Raw genomic sequence first — 20,126 nt, 5'->3', positions numbered from 1 at the left:
AATAAAAAAAAAAAAAAAAAAAAAAAGAAATAATTAAATGATAATTATACAGTTCCAATTTTTATTAATTGAGGAATTAAAAATTCCTGTACTAACATAAGTTGTAATTATTACACCAATATAACAAAAAAAAAAAAATAATAAAAAAAAAAAAATAAAAAAGATTGATATTTATAGAACGGCTAGTTTCTATATATGGATCTTTAGCAATTTTTTTTATGGTGATTTTGTTCATATTTCAAAATTACGCATTAAACCATATACAGGAAAATGTAATAAATTTATATACATTTTATACACATTTATTTTTTGTAACATGTATTCTCTATATCTATCGAAATATAATAGATAAATTATTTCATTAAATTTATAAAAATAACATTGATACTTAAATGTTTTCCTAATAATATTTATGAAAAAAAAAAAAAAAAAAAACAAAATGAAATATTAATAACAAGGAAATAATAATATAATATGATATTGGCACTATAAGCTTTTTTTTTTTTTTTTTTTTTTTTTTATTAGGTTAAGAGTTGAAACAAAAACATGGACTCGTGATAGTCATGACCTATTTGATTATGAAGCACAGCAAGTGAATAAAAAAAGCTTTTTAATATCAACTGCAATAAAACTCTTTCGTTCAAAAGCACAAGTTTCATGTGTAGCTGATAATCCTCAATGTTTACCCAATACAGCTCAAGATTATCTTTTATCAGTACGACCTGAAGAAGGTAACACAAAAAAGCAAAATATAAATGATTTTCATGGATTTTATTTTGTTTTTATTTTATTTTTATAATTTTATTATTACATTTTATATATTAATGTTGAGTTTTATTAAAAAAAAGAAAAAAAAAATTTCTTTATAATCTATAAACATTTATAAGTTTTGTGATGCATTTTTTTTTTTTTTTTTGTATATTTAAGAAATATTTGTTATAATAAAAAAAAGAGCTATTTAAATAAATTTTTTATTATTATATATTTTTCATTAATATTTATTTTATTATAAATAATGTAATTTTATGTGTTTTAAATTTTATTCAATATTTTAGACAGATATATTATAACTCCAGCAGAGCACTCTTTAAGTAATCAATATAATATAAAAAAATTGTGGATAATAGTAAAAGATTTACCAGAGAAGTATTATGCGTTACATGAGAATGATATTATAAAATTAGGAAGATTTCGTTTAAAAGTAAGGCAATTTATTGAATCGGTTGATACCTTAAATTCTTTAAAATTAGATGATAATCCTTCAAAAAAATGTGAAACTATTTTAGATTCTTCAAATATACAATGTAGAATATGTTTGATAGAAGGAAATCAAGAAAATGATCCTTTAATATGCCCGTGTGACTGTAAAGGTTCTATTAAATATGCTCATTTATTGTGCTTAAGAAAATGGATAAATGGGAGATTAAATTTAAATGAACAATTGTTTTCAGGATCTGTTTTTATAAAGGATATAAGTTGTGAGTTATGCAAATCAAAATATCCGAAAAGTATAAAACAAAATGATGAATTAGTTCAACTAGTTAAAATACCTAATTTAAAGACACCTTTAATAGTTTTAGATAACATAATTGGACAAACAAGTAAAGGAGTTCATTTAATTAGCTTTGCTGATAAAAAATATCTCAAATTAGGAAGAGGACATGAATCAGATGTTAGAATCCCTGATGTATCTATTTCGAGATATCATGCTACAATTAAATATGATAAAGGTTTATTTAAATTAGAAGATCATAACTCAAAATTTGGTACATTAGTTGCTTTAAGAAAAGCAAGAGAAATATTTCCAAGAGATACAATGTCACTACAAGTAGGCAGAAGTGTCGTAAATTTTAGAGTAGATGAAGCTATCCCTTTTAAGAGTGGCGTTATTGATATTATTGAAAACAAAGAAGTTATTGATTCATCAGAAACAACTAATAATGAAAAAAGTAACTCCAATTCAACACAAAGAAATAACACTAATTTAGAAGATAATAATAGAAATAATTATGAAAGAAATCAATATATTGATCTTACTAATACTTCCAATTCCTTACAAAATTCTTATGCACCTTATAGAGTTGATAATTTAATGTCATTATTAAATTATCAAAATGAATATAGAATTTTTGGTATTAGAAATTGTTATAATCTAATTGAAAATAGAAATAATAATCATAATATAACACAAGCAAATTATCATAATTACAATAATAATAATAATGAAAATAATGAAACTAACGAAAACAATATAGAAAACAATGTTGAAAATAATCAAAATATCATAGAAAATAACAATGAGGAAAATAATGAAGAAAATAACAACAGTAATGAAATTAATGAAGAAAATAACAACGAAGAAGAAGATGATGATGATGATGATGACGAAGAGAATAATAATAGGAATAATAATAATGAAACAGATAACTGTAATAACAGTCATAATAGCAACCATAATAATAATAATGATAATAATAATAATAATAATAATAATAATAATAATAATAATAATAATAATAATAATAATAATAATAATAACAATAATAATAATAATAATAACAATAATAATAATAATAACAATAATAATAATAATAATAATAACAATAATAATAATAACAATAATAACAATAATAATAATAATAACAATAATAATAATAATAACAATAATAATAATAATAATAATAATGATAATAACAGTAATTATGATAATAATAATAATAACAATAATAACAATAACAGTAATTATAATAATAATAATTACAATTATAATAAAAACATTAGTAATAATAACAATCATGAAAATAAAAAAAATCCCAGTAGCTGTAATATAAATAGCAATACTTATAATAGTAGAAGTATTTATAACAAGAACAATAATGAAAATAATAATAGCATTAATAAAAATCAGAATAAATATTTTAAAGGTAGAAACAATGAAAATAGAAATAATTATTTTAATAATCGCAATCAAGGTGTAATAAGTGTAATTAATAAATGTGAAAATAAAAATTTTGGTATCAATAATAATAATAATATAAATAGTAATAACTATAATTATAATGATATTAATAAAATTAATAATAATATAAACGAAAATTATGAAAAAAAAAATATAGAAGATAAATTCTTTTTGCATAATGAAATAAAAACTCCCCCTTTAGATTTTTGTAAGAACGTTGATATTTTAAGTAATAATTTTTTATCTAATTGTAACACTAGTTCAGAAAAAATAGTAGAGTCTTCTAATTATAAAAATTATCAAAATAATTTTAATGAAAATATGTTTCAACAATCATATTGTCACATTAATAAAAATAATGAAGTACTCAACTATTGTTTATATAAAAATACGAATAATCATGACAATTATTCGAATGATAACATTTTAATAGGAAAACAAATACAGAATAATTTTCTTAATGAAGTTAATAAGAAAAATTTGGAAATTATTGTTAACAATATAAATTCAAGAAATGATTTAAAAAAAGATAATTGTTGTAGTTATTCTACGGAAAATTTTCTTAATTTGACTAATATGAATGATATTACGTTAAAATATAATTCTCTGTTAAAAAATGATGATCAATGCTCAAATTTTTCTGATAAAGAAAATATAAAAAACAATAAATTTTTTTTTCAAAATTTAACAAATACACTTGCATTCAAAGAGGATCATGATAAATTGGTATATAAAAACAAGGAAAATAAATATATTAGAAATGGAGATGAAAAAATAGATAAAATAATTAAAAACAATATTAATAATACATTAAAAGAGGATAGAGATATCAGTAAATATTTTAATTATGATTTGAAAACTAATTTAAATAACACTTTTATAAATAAGATTAAAATAAATGAATGTATTAAAGAAAAGTTTAAAAAATTTTCAAAAATTGATGATAATAACATTTCATTAAATAATAATGTAAAAGATTTATATGAACCAAAAGAAGTTGCATTGAAAAATAAAAAAATAAAGAAAGTAAATTCTCATAAAAAGAATATTATAATAGATTTAGCTGAGAGGAGAAATATTTGCAATAAAAAACTGAAAAAATCAGTCAACAATGACCAAATTGAAAAATCATTAATTGAAGATGTAAACAAAAATATTTTTATTAATGAATGCTTTAATGAAAATATCAATAAAATACAAACACCTTTTCAGGAAAATGAGTGTGATTTAACAAAACACTTAAAAACAAATATTCTAAAAAATAAAGCTTTAGGTAATAGAATTTTTAATTCAATGTTTTATAAAAATGATTTTAATAATGAATATTATTGTTGTAGAAAAAAATATTATAACAACGAGGAAGGAGCATATAACGAGAATTGTCATGAAAAAAATGAAATAACTAAATCCAATAATAATAAAAATGATTTTAATAAGAGAAGAGAATATAATAAATTTCAAATGAAATACTTTTCTCCATATATTGATAATTATAATTTTAATTGTAAGTTTGATAATTCTAATAATTTTGTTGATCATTATAATATATATAAAAATAAAACTTGCAATAATTTTAATGAAGATATGTGCATTAATGATAAGCTTAATTATAGATCTGCTATTAATGCAAGTATGAACTCGGATATTCTTTTAAATAATATTAATTCAAACAGCGGTACTCATTTTGATTTATCATCTCCTATATATAACAATGTAAAAAACTTATTTTTTTTAAGCACATATAACGATAATAACCTTAAATATAGTATTATAAATAATAAAAATATGAATGATATGATAAGTAACAATGATAATGATAGTGAATATATAAACGATTATAATTGTATTGATTATAATACAAATGGAAATAAAATAAATTTTTTAAATTGTGATAATAATAATAATATTTTTAAACCAATTCGATATCAAAATAATGGCAAGAAGATATCTTATTGCAATTTAGAAAAAAAAAACAAAGAGGAATATCTTGTAAATAACAAAAATAGGCTTTATAATGGTTGCGATAATATTATTAACGAAATAAATTTAGGAAACGAATATTTTCATGATTCAGAGGAAAGTGAAAATAGTACTGCTATTAATGTATATAATGTGAAGTTAAATTCTAGAAAAAAAAAGGTTGATAATTATATGGATTTTAATAACAATTTTAGATCTTATAAATTATATAATGATATGGGAATGAAAAACAAATTTATTCAATGTGAGAACAAAAACAATGAAAAAAGTAAATGCAGAATTAATGGGAATCATAATGGAAAAGCGAATGATAATCAAAAAATGAAAAATGAAAAAAAATTAAATAAATATGAAAAAAATAACAACTATAACGATAATGAGATTATTGACAATAAGAACAATAACAATAACAATAACAATAACAATAACAATAACAATAATAAAGACGATCATATTGACAATGATGATGACAACGATAATAATAATGATAGTGATAATGATAACGATAATATTGATAATAATAATAATGATGAGCATGATAATAATGATAATAATGATAATAATGATAATAATAATAATAATAATAACAATAATAATAATAATAATAATAATAATAATAATAATAATAATAACAGTGATAGTCATAATGATAACAATGATAGTCATAATAATAATAATAATAATAACAATGATAGTCATAATGATAACAATAATAATCATAATAATAATAATAATAACAATGATAGTTATAATAATAATAATAATAACAATGATAGTCATAATGATAATTATTATAATAATGAAGCAAATAATTGTAATAACGGTAATAATAACAACCATAATAATAATTATAATAGTACTAATTTCAATGACATAAATAATGATAATCATAATGATAATAATAATAATAATAATAATAATAATAATAATATTAGTAATAATAATGATAATATTAGTAATAATAATAAAGATAATAATATTAATAATAATAATAATTACAATGACATAAATAGTGATAATAATAATAGTTATATTTATAACGATAATTATAGTAATAATAATTTTAAGAAAAATAATAAAATTAATTTCACTGAAAAAATAAGTCAAATAGAAGATACGACTAATAATTATGTTGAACATTCAGATGTAAAAATATGTAAATTTAATGAAAAGTGTAATAATAATTATGAAATATTACAATATACTGATATCAATGATGAAAATAAAAATAAAGATATAAAATCAAATAAAGGAATAATTTTTCAAGTTTATAAAAACAAAATTTCTGACTATAATTCATCATTAAATGTTATAAATAATAAAAAAATATCATATAAAGAAAAAAAATATAAAACATTTATAAACTTATTATCGAATGATGATTTAATTAAACAAAACATAAACGATATTACTGCATAATATGTGACATTAAAAAAAAAAAAAAAAAAAAAAAAAATTTTAAATAAATGTTAATCTATATGAAAATGTGTCAAAAATATATGTAATTAATGAAAGTAAAACATAAATAATTAAAGAAATATTAAAAGTACATGTATGACATTATCTATGATTTTTTGTTTGATAAATTGTATAATAAGAATATTTTTTATTAAGTGAACTGAACTATTTGTTGATTAAAATAAAATTAAACATGTATGGAATATGTCTAATATAAATGAAAAATATAAATATTATTTGTTGATACAATATTTTAAATCCTTTTTTTTTTAGAAAAATATAAATCTTTAAATTGTTAACATATTTATTTAAATGAACAAATTATTTAAAAAAATTCATGAACCATTGATTATTTATGAAGAATTTAATCTGTAATGCAAAAATTTCTTATACTATATGGGAAAGGAGCACATTTTCTACTAAAATATTTTTTCTTTTCTTTTATTATTATTATTATTATTTTTTTTTTTTTTCTTTTTTTTTTTTTTTTTTTTTTTTTTTTTTTTTTTTTTTTTTTTTTTTTTTTTTGTTAAAATATTATTCTTAAATTCAAATAATTATGTGTTACCTATTTTTAAAACAATTTTTTTAATGAAAATTAAAAAATCCAAAGAAAAAGAGAATATAAATGTGTGTATTTGTAAAATTAATAATATGTATAGTAATAAAAAAAAAAAAAAAAATTCTTATTTTTATAGTTAAAATGATAAACATTACACAATTTTTTTTTTTTAAATTTTATTTATTTTTGTCTATTTAGAAAATAAATATATGTATTTTACATTTTTTTTTTTTTTTTACTTTGATTATATTTAATTTTTATTTTGCCTTTTCAATAATAGCTGTGATTTATATAAGAAAATATTAAATATGAATTAGTATATTTTTTTTTTTTTTTTATATATACACATAGTTATTAAATAAAAGAAATTATAAATTTAAATAAATTTCATGAATAATTATAGTTTGTTATTTATCATAATTATATGTTTTAATTAATTTTTTTTTTTTTTTTTCCTTTTTTTTGTTAAAATATCTTTTATGTAAAAATATATATTAATATATGTTTACATATGAATATACTTTTTTTATTCAACAAATATTTGTTAATTCATTACATTTTTAATTGTGTTGAATATAAATTTAGAAATTTTTTATTTTTTGCAATGTAAATTTTTGTTATTTTTGACAATTTGTGAAGTGATAAAAATTAAAATATGAAAATTACAAATTTTCTAATATTTTTAAATCTTTGAAATATCAAAGAATTATAGAATAGAAAGAAAATATTAATAGTAAAATTTCATTTTAATACTAATATGTTTTTGGCAATTAAAAGAAAATTCGTGTGTTTTTAGTTGAAACAACAACAACAAAAAAAAAAAAAAAAAAATTTAATGGTGTTAGAATTTTTCTATAAAAATAATAAATATATTAATGAATTATGTAAAAAAGAAAAAAATATACTAGATTTAGAATATTTTATTATCACAAATTTTACAAAATTTTATAAACAAAAGTAATGTTGCAATTATAATAATGAAGGATAAACACTTTCTTTTTGTTCTAATAATTTAATAATTAAAGATTATTTGAAAAAATAGAAAAAAAAAGATATATAAATTAAAACCCTCGAATGTTATTAAAAGAAATGTGAAAATATTTAAATATATTAAATTTGAATATTGTCTATATTTATATTTTAACGTTATATTTGATATCAATTTTGCCATTCTTTTATATTCATGAAGTATATTTTAAAAATTTCTTTTTTTTACATAGTCAACAACCTGCACAACATTACAGATTTTGAAAGGCTAAAATTAAATGATTTTCTTTGTATTTGAAAAATTAACTTTTTTTATAAGGGTATTCTAAATTATAAGTATTTAAAATACCCATTTTGTGAATACTTTCTACTTTGTATATATATTATAGATAGAATATTGCAAGATAGTATTCTTCAATATAATTTTTTCTTTATTTAACAATTCAAGGATTCTCAAAAAAAAAAAAAAAATTGTTTAATAAAAGAAAAATATATACATATATATTTATAATAGATATTCAATAAAACAAATTTAGGGATAAAAAAAAAAAATAAAATACGATAAAAAATATATTAAAATAAAATAAAATAACAATAAAATAATTTCATTAGTGCACTAATAAAAATAGTTATATAAATAAAAACATTTATATAATAAAAAAAGTTAAAAATTTTATTTTATTTATTTATTTTTTTTTTTTTTTATAGCTCATCTTTTTGTTCAGAAGTATCGTTTTTGTTCTCTTGTGAATTACTATTTGTTTCATTTATATTATTTTCTTTTTCAACATTAATTTCTGATTCATTTGTATTTTTATAATTATCTCCTATATCATCTGACGTTTCTTCTATGTTATTTTTACTTGAGCTTTTTTCTTTTTCTTCATTATTTTCTTTTTTTGGATTTCTTTCTTTTTCTGAATTTTCTTCTTTTTTTTCATCCGAATCTTTGTTATTTTCCTTTGTTTCTTTTTTCTCTACAGGTTTTTTCAACTTTTCTAAAGTTTTTATTAAAGAACCAATTGATTTAAACTTTAATTCTACTTCACTAGATTTAAAGAATGGAGATGAATAGTTGTCTAATTTTTTCTGCTCTTCTTGAGCATTCTTCCACCATAATATTTCTTTTTCCAATGAATCATTAACCATTTTAATTGTATCCATTGCCCATGGTTTTTTTTCAGACATATCTTTAATTTTTTCTTTCATTTCTTTTATATCTAAATTAGTTTTCTCAATAAGTTTATCTCTCACTTCTAATTCATAGGCTCTTTCTTTAATTGGCATATAAATATCTTCTAATTCTTTTATCTTCATATTTACAGATTCCAATGATTCATCATTTTCTGTGTATAACCATTCTTCATATTCCTCTAATTTATTTAAGTAATTATTTCTTGTTTCTTCTTTTGAAACCTGCTTAAATATATCTTGTTTCATTTTACTTCTTGTTTCATATATAAAGGATTCTAAGTTATTTTTTGCTTCTGATTTAAGAAAAATATTAATATCATGATCATCCAAATTTTTTAAAAGTTCCTTTTTATTTTTTATTTCTTCATTAGTTAAAGGCAAAGGTTTTATATCTCTAGATTCGTATGTTAGATGAATTTTATGTTTTATAATTTCAGTCTTTTTTTTTATATTTTCATTTCCTTCTTTTTTTTCTTCTATTGTTTCTTCTTTTGTTTCTTCTTTCGATTCTTTTGTTTCTTCTTTTGATTCATCTTTTGACTCATCTTTTGATTCTTCTTTTGACTCATCTTTTGATTCTTCTTTTGATTCATCTTTTGATTCATCTTTTGATTCATCTTTTGATTCATCTTTTGATTCTTCTTTTGGTTCATCTTTTGATTCTTCTTTTGATTCATCTTTTGACTCATCTTTTGATTCTTCTTTTGATTCATCTTTTGATTCTTCTTTTGATTCTTCTTTTGATTCTTCTTTTGATTCTTCTTTTGATTCATCTTTTGAATCATCTTTTGATTCTTCTTTATTTTCTGAATTTTTCTCTTTTTTAACTTCTACAATTTCCCTTTCTTCTTCATAAATAACCGCAATTTTTTCTAAATTTAAAATACCAAATTTATCAAGTCGAAATTTTAAATTTATTTTGGGTGCGTCTAAATGTTCATATTTTTTTTTAGTAGTTTCATCTAAATTTACTATAGAGTATTGGTTAATCATTTTTCCATTTTCATATACTGAAAATTTTAAATTATCTTTATATTTCAAAATAACACTTTTATTAACTGGATATTTAGAGTTATAATTAATTAATTCTTTTGGAGAGATATTTTTTTCTTCGTTAGTAGGATCATCATAACTAACTAAAATCTGATAATCATTTGAAATTATATCAGAATATTCCAAATTTTTTAAACGAAAATTATGACTATTGTAAGCAGCAATAAACAAAGATCCCATAGTAATAGCTTCATCACTGTTTAAATGCATACCAACTTTTAATGGATGAAAAAAATTAGTTATTTCATTTAGAATTTTTGGTACTCTCCATGCTGATCCAATTAATTCTAGAGCTTCAATATCTTTAATTTCAAAAGAAGCTTTTTTGAGAGCATTATTAATTGGAATTTTAATATCATCAATAATTTGTGCAATTAATTCTTCAAATTGTTGTCTTATTATATTTTCTGATAAACTTTTATTATTATATAAACTTTCTATAAAAACATCAGCTGATTTTTTTGCACTTAATATCAATTTTGCTTTATTTGCAGCAATAAGTAATTTTCTCATTGCTTTTTTATCATTCACAATAGAAACATTATGTTTTTCTTCAAACTTTTTTCTTAAATATTCTGCCAAAATTATGTCTATTTTATTTCCAGAACTATTTTCTAATGACTCACATGCATAAACTCTTACACTTCTTGAATGAACCTTATCTTTTTCTACATTACTAATAGTAGCAATTCCCACATTAATATTTTTACTACCTATATCTAAATACATAGTTAATTTTGTTGTATTTAATGGTAGGTCATGTACATTATGGATAGCTGCAGCAGTAACCCCATTAATAATTCCTAATAATTCTAAACCTGCTATTTTGGTTGCATTTAATAATGCCTGTTTTTTTCTTTGAGAATAATTACAGGGTACTGAAATAACACAACCAATATTTACATTAAGATTTTTATTATATTTATAATCAATATTTAAATGAGTAAGTGCTAATTTTTTTATATAATTTAATATATTTGCTGTTATTTCTTCAGAAGATAATATCATTTCATTTTTTAATTTTATATTAATTGTACCCCTTCTATGATCTACATTATAATCATAACCGTAATATTTTGATGCAATGTCATTATTAAAATCATAGTTATTTATATCATTAAAAAATTCATCATTTTCATCATAATTCTCAATATTAAAATTTTCTTTGTTTTTTAATTTATCAAATAAGTTAAACCCTAAAAAGCTATTACTATTTATTAAAGTTAAGTGAGGATATTTTGTGCTATATATATTCGCATCTGCATCATATGATCGAAATTTACTGGCAAAAGATATTACGTTATTTATTTTTCTTTTACTTTGATTATTTATTAATATATTAAAACCTTTACCAGGTGATACAATGGAAACTTTTATAAACTCATTACCAAAATCTATACCTAATAATGATGTACTTGTTACAAATAATTTATAGCTTAAAATATTTAAAATAAAAAAAAATATTAATTTCATTTTTTATTATTAGTATATCTTTAAAATCAATTTTTTAAACTCAAAACTTCTCTTACAAGTGTAATTTTATATCATATATAAATAAGAAAAAAAAAAAAATAAAAAAGAGAAAAAGGGAAATAAATATAATTATTAATAAAACAAATTCATTTAAATAATAATTTTGTCATTTTTTTCTCTTTAATTAAATACTTGACATTGTTAGTTGTATAAACATAAATTCGTTAATTTATCATAATCTGAAAAATCAAAACTAACAAAAATACTTTATTTTTTTTTTTTTTTTTTTTTTAATAAATTTTATGATTAATTCAAATATATTTTAGATTAATATTTTAGTAAATTATATCATTAATTTTAGTATTTTTTTTTTTTTTTTTTTTTTTTTTTATGTATCAAATTTAGTATGTGCTCATTAATGCTATTTTTTTTTTTTTTTTTTTTTTTTTTTTTTTTTGAGAATATATTTTTTATTAACATCTAAAATAAACACATTATTCAAAAAAATTTTCCTTTATTCAATATATATTTAAAAGGAGAAGAAATTAAAATAACAATATAATAGTATTTTTAAAATAGAAATATGAATTAATTTGTAAAAATATACATCTTTTTTCTTAATTTAATAAATAAGAACATTATAATATAAACAATGATTTGTTAAAAAATTATCATATACATATATATATATATATATATATATATTTATTTTTATAATTTAGAAAATATTTCAAATAATAAGCAGTTATAAGTATATATTTAAAAAAAAAAAAATATCTTTTTTTTAAATTTTTTAAGGTTAACTTTAAATACTAAGATATATATTATCATATAAAAAAAAAAAATAGTTTTAATAAAGTTAACGAAAATTAAATTAAATGTTAAAATGAATATAACATCAAACAACACAGATTTATGTCAATAAATAATTGGAATAACAGAACAGGAATAAAAATATATATGGAAAATATACTTCATATAAAAAGGACATTTAAATAAAGACATTAATATTAATTTGTCATTAATATTGAAAAATAATTCATTCCTATTTATAAATGAAGTTTATAATATATTGATGTAATAAGAAAAAAAAAAAAAAAAAAAAGCCTTCCTTAAATATAATCATGTTTTGTTTTTAAAGATAATAAAAATTATTAATTAAATAAACTATTTTATTTAAATTAAATGAATAACCTAAAAATATTTGTTAGACTTTATAAAGATTTATATTTAAAAAAAAAAAATATATATTTTTTTTTTTTTTTTATTGTATAAATTAATAAATGAAATAAAAATTGCTTATTTTTTTAAATTACTAAAAAAAAAAAAATATTTACATATAAAATATCTAAAAAAAAAAAAAAAAAAAAAAAAAAAAAATATATATATATATAATTTAAATAAATATATTCATGTATTATGAATCATGTGCAAATTCATCATAATTTCCCCCAACAAAAACTTTTGGTAGTAAAAATTCTTTATCAAAACTATTCTGAACAATTTTAGATTTATCAATTGATCTCCTTTCTTGCTTACAAGCTTCTTCACTTTCAAAAGATAGTCGTTGCTCTTCTAAAGATTTTTCATTACCACACCCCCAAGCTTCTACTTCATTAATAGATAATTTACATAAAAATGAGTCTACATCATCATCGTCATCATCATCAATATTATTACTATCTTTTTCTTTTTTGTGATGAGGAAAATATAAATGTCCACTTTTATATGTGTAATCACTCTGTGTACAGTAAGATTCTTTAAATTCATCACTCAAAAATAATCTAAAACATTCAGTTTTTCCTCCAAATCCTAAACCTTTAGGATAGAAAGAATTTTTACTATTTAAGTAAACATAATTATTACCTAAATGATTTGTTCTAATAATTCTAAAAACTGGATAAGCAGAAAATAAAAAATCATTTGAAGAACCATGAAACAAATGAGAATCTTTTAGAGGAGTAGTACATACTCCACCTAATATTTGATTATCATCTGTCTTAATTACAATTACAATAGGAGATGGATAATGAAAAACAGAGTTAATAAATCTATTAAAACTTATTCCTTGTTTCCATGAAGCATATAATCTATACCATTCATTATTTGTAAAACAGGTAGAACATTGTCTCAAACTAAAAACAATTTCATCAGTTAGTATTTTGCTAGTTTTATTTAAAAATAATCCTCTCCATCCGTTAGTTTCATTTTGAATTTCTAATATAGAAGAGGATTTTTTATATGTATCCTCTTTTGATAAACTTTCTTTGCTTTCTTGATTTTTTATTTCATTTTTTTTCATGTTTGTATAAATAGAATGTATCAGTTCAATACTATTTATGCATATATCATTAAAATTTGTTATATTATTTTCTTCTGCATTTTCTTCCTTTTTCTTTTCGTTAGTTATTATATTTTCATTATCTGTAAAATGCTTAAAAGTTGCATCTGCATAAATGTTACTTAAATTTACAAAATTTGAATTAATGTATTCTATCATTGTGTAATATATAGAATGTTTACTACTATCTATAGAATTAACATACAATCTAAAACCAATAATTATATTTCGGAAATCTAAATTAGTTTCTAAAGAAAAAAAGAGTTCCTTAAAAAAAAAGGTTAAGTCCCAACTATTTTTTCTATTTATTATAAAATCTTCATTTAAATTTGACTTTGATTTATTTAAAAATATTTTTTTTTCTGATATTTGGTTTTTATTTGTTATTTTAAATAATAAATTACATGGACACAATAAATATAACTGTTCAATATACATATATGTAAAAAGATGATGTAATGCTTCTTCTACAGATATTAAATCCTTCACATTGTAATTTTTAGGATAATGATATTTTATTTTATTTTTATCCAAAAAAAAAATATTATCATTTATAAATTTGTAATTTCTTTCTCTTTTACTGTTTTTATTTATTATGTTTACATTAGAATCTGAAAGAACAAATTTAAGGGAATTATTTAATCTGCTTAATTCCTCTTTATCATTTTCATTATTGTATATATTTGGCTCATTGTTATAAGAAGAATCTTCTTTCTCTATCATATTTAGATCATCTTCTTTCTTATCATTTTCAATTGGTAATTTATTAATGTTTAAATTATTAATGTTTAATTTATCAATGTCCTTATTATTATCACTTGCATTTTCATTAATAATTCTTACTTTATCAGATTCATTATTGTTCGATATACTATATCTTAAAAAACTCATAAATAAAATTCTTATAATAACTCTGCTTTTCCTATTATTTATATAGGATAATATATTAATTATTTCTTGTAAAGATATTTCATTACTTAGTTTTTTACTGTTTTTATTAAATAAAATATTAATAGCATAATTAAATCCATAATTATTTAACTTTTCTTTATTTTTTTTACCTTTTTTTCTAAGCACTTCATGAAAGGAAGGTAGAACTAAAGCAATATATGGTCTTAATATGTGAGGATATACATAGATAAAATCTAGAGTACTGACTTTTTCATTTATTTCTTTTTTATTTAAATTAAATTTCTTTCTTATATTTTCTACATCTTTCTCACTCAAATTTCCATATTTCAATGTATTTTTTGAATATCCTTCTCCCATATTTATCAATTTTTATTAAGGATTTATGGAATCAAAAAATATACATAAAAAAAATATTATATATGTATATATATATATATATGTATATATATATATGTACATATGATTGTTCTTATAAAAAAAAATGAAAAAAGAAAAATTATGAAATATTTATTTTTATTAAATAAAAAATTTCAACAAACATTTTTAACAAATCTCATTTTTCTCAATAAGACTTAATAATTTCATTTAATTCGTTTAAGAATATTTAATATATCTCTATTTTATTCACGAAATATTATAAATAAAAATATATATATATTTATATTTATGTAAAAATAATAATTTATTAAAATATACATTATTTTATAAATAATAAAAAGAATTTAAATACTTTAAAAAATGAAATTGTTTAGTAAACTCATATTGAAAAAAAATAATTACAATCAAGAATATACTTTGTACGTTGGTACTTTATTGTAATAACTTTATTTCTTCAATGTTCTAAATTTACATTAATGTTATTTTTTATTATTCTTTAGTAAAGTTTACCAAAAATATATTAAATAACTGTTAACTATATAAAAATTTAATTTTTAATGTAATAAAATAAAAATAGTTAAAATTTGTAACATTATTATATAGTTTAATTTTTTGCTAATAAGTATTTTATACTTGAATTTTTCTCTTAAAATTATTATTTATATTATCAATAAATTTAGTAAATTGTACAAAAAAATGAAATTAAAAATGTTTAAATAAAAAAATTAGTAATAAAATTTTTAAAAAGATATTCTATATAAATATATATATATTTTTTTTTTTCTACTTTACTTCTTATTAAACGTAGTAATAATTATAAAAAAATGTAAATATTTTTAATCGTTTTTCTTATATTCTTAGGTAATTTTAATTAGAAGAGTTATAAAAATTCCTTCAAAAAAATGTTATTCTAATTTTTATAAACACATTTGTATTTTTATTCCATTTAAAATCTTTTTACTTCTATATTTTTTTTTTTTTTTAATTAAAAATATTTTTTAGATTTTTTACTAATTTTCCTTTTACTAAATCCATATATTTTTATAAGGCCTCAAAGCTTTATTATAAATGCATTGTTTTTTTTTTTCTTATATTTTATATGTAAAAGCTATACTTTCAAAACGACATTAAACTTCCAGTTATATATATACATAGATATTGTTTATACATTTTTCATTTTGTTTTTTTTAAAAAAAAAAGGTTAATTATACTATAAATTTAAAATGAAAAAAAAATTATATATTCTTCAATAAAAAAAGTGTTAAAAAAATAATTTATTTTTAAAATTATAAAGGTATATATTTATGCTGTTAATATTTCATTTTCACATTATAAAAAAAAAAAAAAAATTTAAATCACATGAATAAATTAATTTATAAGTAAATTCTTTGCTTTTTTATATTTTGATAAAAAAATATTTAAAAAATTATGTTATAATAAAAAATATTTTATTGGATACTTTATAGATATATTTTCTCTTTTTATTAAAAATAGGAATGTTAACTATATATATATATATATATATAATATGATTTAATAATATTAACTTTTTTTTTTTTTTTTCTGTAATATTTCATTGTGTGTAATATTTACAAAAAATAAAAAAAAAGAAAAAACATGAAAAAAATTTACGATTAAAAATAAAACAGCAAAAAAAAAAAAAAAATTTATATAATGTATATATGTATTCATAAAAATATATGAAAAACAAATTAAAATTATTTTAATAAAAACAACTTTAAACAATAAAAAAAAAAAAAAAAAAAAAAAAAAAAAAGGTAGATACCTTTTTAATTGATATTATAAAGAGATCAATTATTTTTTTTTATATTTTGCATTATTTATTTTATTTTTTTCTTAATATTTATGTTCAACAAAAGGTAATGCACAAACTTGAGCAAGTGTAAATTTATGTGCAGATCTACTTCTTAATATTTTATATTTTTTTTTTTTGGAAAATTCTTGGGGAATATCAGTAGGAATAGATATAAGAACTTTTTCATTATTTTTTGCAAATTCTCTTTTAATATAACCTTGAGCTATTCTTTTTTTATATATAGGACTCCATGTGCAAGAAGTTACATATCCTATAGGTTTTTTATATGGATAGGATAATATTTTGCACGTTTTAAAAATTAATTCATTACATATAAGACCAATACGTAATATTTTTGATTTCATACTGTACTCTTTTAAAAGATTTTGAAACCCAAAAATACTTCTTTCTTTTATTTTTTTATATTTTAATGTCCATGATAAAGAAGCAGTAATAGGAGTTGTGTTTTTAAAAATGTCAATTCCATATTGAGGAATACCAGATTCCATTCTTAATATATCTAAAGCATATGCACCAGCTAATTTTACTTTTATGTGATTTAAGAATAGTTGAGAAAAAACATCACTTATACTATTGTCAACTATAAATTCATACCCATCTTCTCCTGTATCTCCAACTCTTATGCATAAAATTTCATACATATGAAATTTATCATTTTCATTATTTTTTCTTTCTTCCTTCATTTGATTGTTCTTCTTTATCATGTTTAATTTTTTAAAACTCATATATGGTATTTTAAAAAAATCACTCTCTTCATCTTTAAAATAAATATCATTTTCATAATTCTTTTTTATAATGTTTTTTAGATATCTTACATTTTTATCCTTATTTTTCCACGCATAATATTCTAAAATATCATTAAAAACTATATTAGATAATGGACCTTGTAAAGATAATACCCTTTTATTCATATCAACTTCTATGTTAACATCCATTCCACTATCTTTGCAAAATAAAATATAATCACTTAAAAATTCATATAAACCTCTTTTATAATATCCTGATGTCACTAATATTACTTCATTTTCACATTTTAATACATAACATGTATCTATAATGAAAGATTTATTATCTAATATACATGAGTAACAAGTATCGTAATTCTTCATGTCATTTAAATCACTAGATATAAATTGATTACATATATAGAAACAGTCATTACCTCTTAATTTAATTATAAGTTGATATGATTTATCAAATAAAGAGCAATTATTTCTTGTATTAAAATATTCATTTATTGTTCCTTCCTCAAATTTTGATGGAATAATACAATTGTTATATAAAATGAAAGAAGCATTCATAGAACTAAAAAATGTACCTAGTATTCTATTCCTATCTACTGTACTTAGCGCAGTGAAGACATCTAAGCAACTGATATCTAAGTCATTTTCATCTGTATAATTTAAAAAGTCCTCAATATATAAATCTTTTAAACTATTTTCACTTTTTTTATTTTCAATTTTTTCTCCAAGAAAATTAGAATCCTCATTTTTAACTTTAATAAAATCGTCCAATTCATTTCTGTTTTTTTCTTTTTTAACATTGTTCGAAGTGTCATACTTATTTATTACAATGTTTTTTGAAATATTATCATTTTTTTTTAAATCATTATACGAGATGTTATTGTTTGTATTCATTGAATCATATTTAAATATATTATTTATAGAATTACAGAGTTTATTAGTTTTACCTTCATTATCACATGTATGAATTTCATTTATATTTCCCTTTTTTTCCTCATCTTCGAAATTTTTTACACTAATCTGATTTGGGATATATTTTTTTTTTTTATTCAAATCTTTTAAAAATTCAGGTGTTTTAGGATAGCTATTTACATTATAATTTTCATGTAGTGTATTAATATTATTATATTCGTTTACCAAAGAATTTATATGTTTATCAACAAAGTATTGGGGATTCTCAATCTTATGAATTATTTCTTTTTTTTTTTCAATGAAATCTTCACATATGGAAAAAAAATTTAAATTAGAAAACTTATTTTCTTTATTTTTATTCATAGAACTATTATTACTATTAAATATTTTACTATTATTTATGACATTATCATCAAAATATTCTTTACTCATAAGTTCCTTTCGAACCTTTATAAGATTTTTAATGCATTCATTTTCTTCTGATTTTAATTCTTCTTTTATTTTATCTTCATACATAAAATTACTTCCACTATTTTTAGTAACTTCCTTTAAAGGATTATTAATCCATCCACCTCTACTTCCTTTTTTTACCTTGGAATATTTTGGTATATTATTAGGGTTATGCCTATACTTTTCTTCGTAAAATTTCTCTCTCTGCTTTTGTTTTCTTCTTGTCACTGCTCCATATGTTCCAAAATTCTTTTTAGAATTCCAAGGAAAAATAGTATTAGAAGAATTTAGAAAAACGCAGATAAATTTTTTTATTTTATTGTAACAAATATGATTTCTATAAATAGAAAATTGTTTTTGCATTTCAAAATAAGAAAAAAAAAAAAAAAAAGAAGAAGTAAAATATAAAAAAAAGAAAAAAATATATGGCTTTATAAAATGTAAGTCATAGAAAAATTAATAGATACACCTATATTTATATTTATTTATGCAAATATATTATATTATACTCCCTATTTTTTTTATCTAAATTTTTTTTTTATTTCTCAACTATTTCTTTTTATTATTACAAAGATATATGCCATTTTCTCAAATTATAAAATGCTAATATAGGTATATATATTTTAATAAAATAATAAATTAAAAAGTAATTCTTCAATTAATAATTCAATTATTCATTTTTAAATATAAATTTGTAACAATAAATTTTATCAAAAATTAAAAAATGTTCTTATTGAGTTCAATTAATTTAATTATGTTATAAAATATAATTACAAATATTAATTACTTATAAAAAAAGACATTTTTATATATCTAATTATATTTAAAGATGTTTCATAAGTGAAATGTTATTTTCCTTTTTTTTTTTTTTTTTTTTTTTTAGTTAA

General features: G+C 18.3%; 4 protein-coding genes across 4 annotated transcripts; 1 reads left to right on the top strand and 3 right to left on the bottom strand.

Moving 5' to 3' along the window:
* Nucleotides 1-37: 37 nt before the first annotated feature.
* PGAL8A_00255400 (conserved Plasmodium protein, unknown function) lies at nt 38-6,358 on the top strand (the record flags this gene model as incomplete). Its single annotated transcript, XM_028671295.1, has 3 exons — nt 38-51; nt 526-731; nt 1,056-6,358. The coding sequence occupies 3 exons, from the start codon at nt 38-40 to the stop codon at nt 6,356-6,358; spliced, it is 5,523 nt and encodes a 1,840-aa protein (XP_028527962.1).
* A 2,290-nt stretch (nt 6,359-8,648) lies between these two features.
* On the bottom strand, nt 8,649-11,666 carry HSP110 (heat shock protein 110, putative; the record flags this gene model as incomplete). Its single annotated transcript, XM_028671294.1, has 1 exon — nt 8,649-11,666. The coding sequence occupies one exon, from the start codon at nt 11,664-11,666 to the stop codon at nt 8,649-8,651; it is 3,018 nt and encodes a 1,005-aa protein (XP_028527961.1).
* Nucleotides 11,667-13,083: 1,417 nt separating this feature from the next.
* PGAL8A_00255200 (krox-like protein, putative) lies at nt 13,084-15,276 on the bottom strand (the record flags this gene model as incomplete). The annotated part of the gene is made up of 1 exon (XM_028671293.1): nt 13,084-15,276. One exon carries the CDS (start codon nt 15,274-15,276, stop codon nt 13,084-13,086), a length of 2,193 nt encoding a protein of 730 aa, XP_028527960.1.
* Nucleotides 15,277-17,154: 1,878 nt separating this feature from the next.
* PGAL8A_00255100 (aminomethyltransferase, putative) lies at nt 17,155-19,602 on the bottom strand (the record flags this gene model as incomplete). The annotated part of the gene is made up of 1 exon (XM_028671292.1): nt 17,155-19,602. One exon carries the CDS (start codon nt 19,600-19,602, stop codon nt 17,155-17,157), a length of 2,448 nt encoding a protein of 815 aa, XP_028527959.1.
* Between the last annotated feature and the right edge of the window lie 524 nt (nt 19,603-20,126).

This window comes from Plasmodium gallinaceum (genome assembly GCF_900005855.1).
Source record: "Plasmodium gallinaceum strain 8A genome assembly, contig: PGAL8A_v1_76, whole genome shotgun sequence".
Lineage (NCBI taxonomy): Eukaryota > Apicomplexa > Aconoidasida > Haemosporida > Plasmodiidae > Plasmodium > Plasmodium gallinaceum.
The sequence above is the reverse complement of the archived record's forward strand: the minus strand, read 5'-3'. Positions and strand labels throughout refer to the sequence as shown.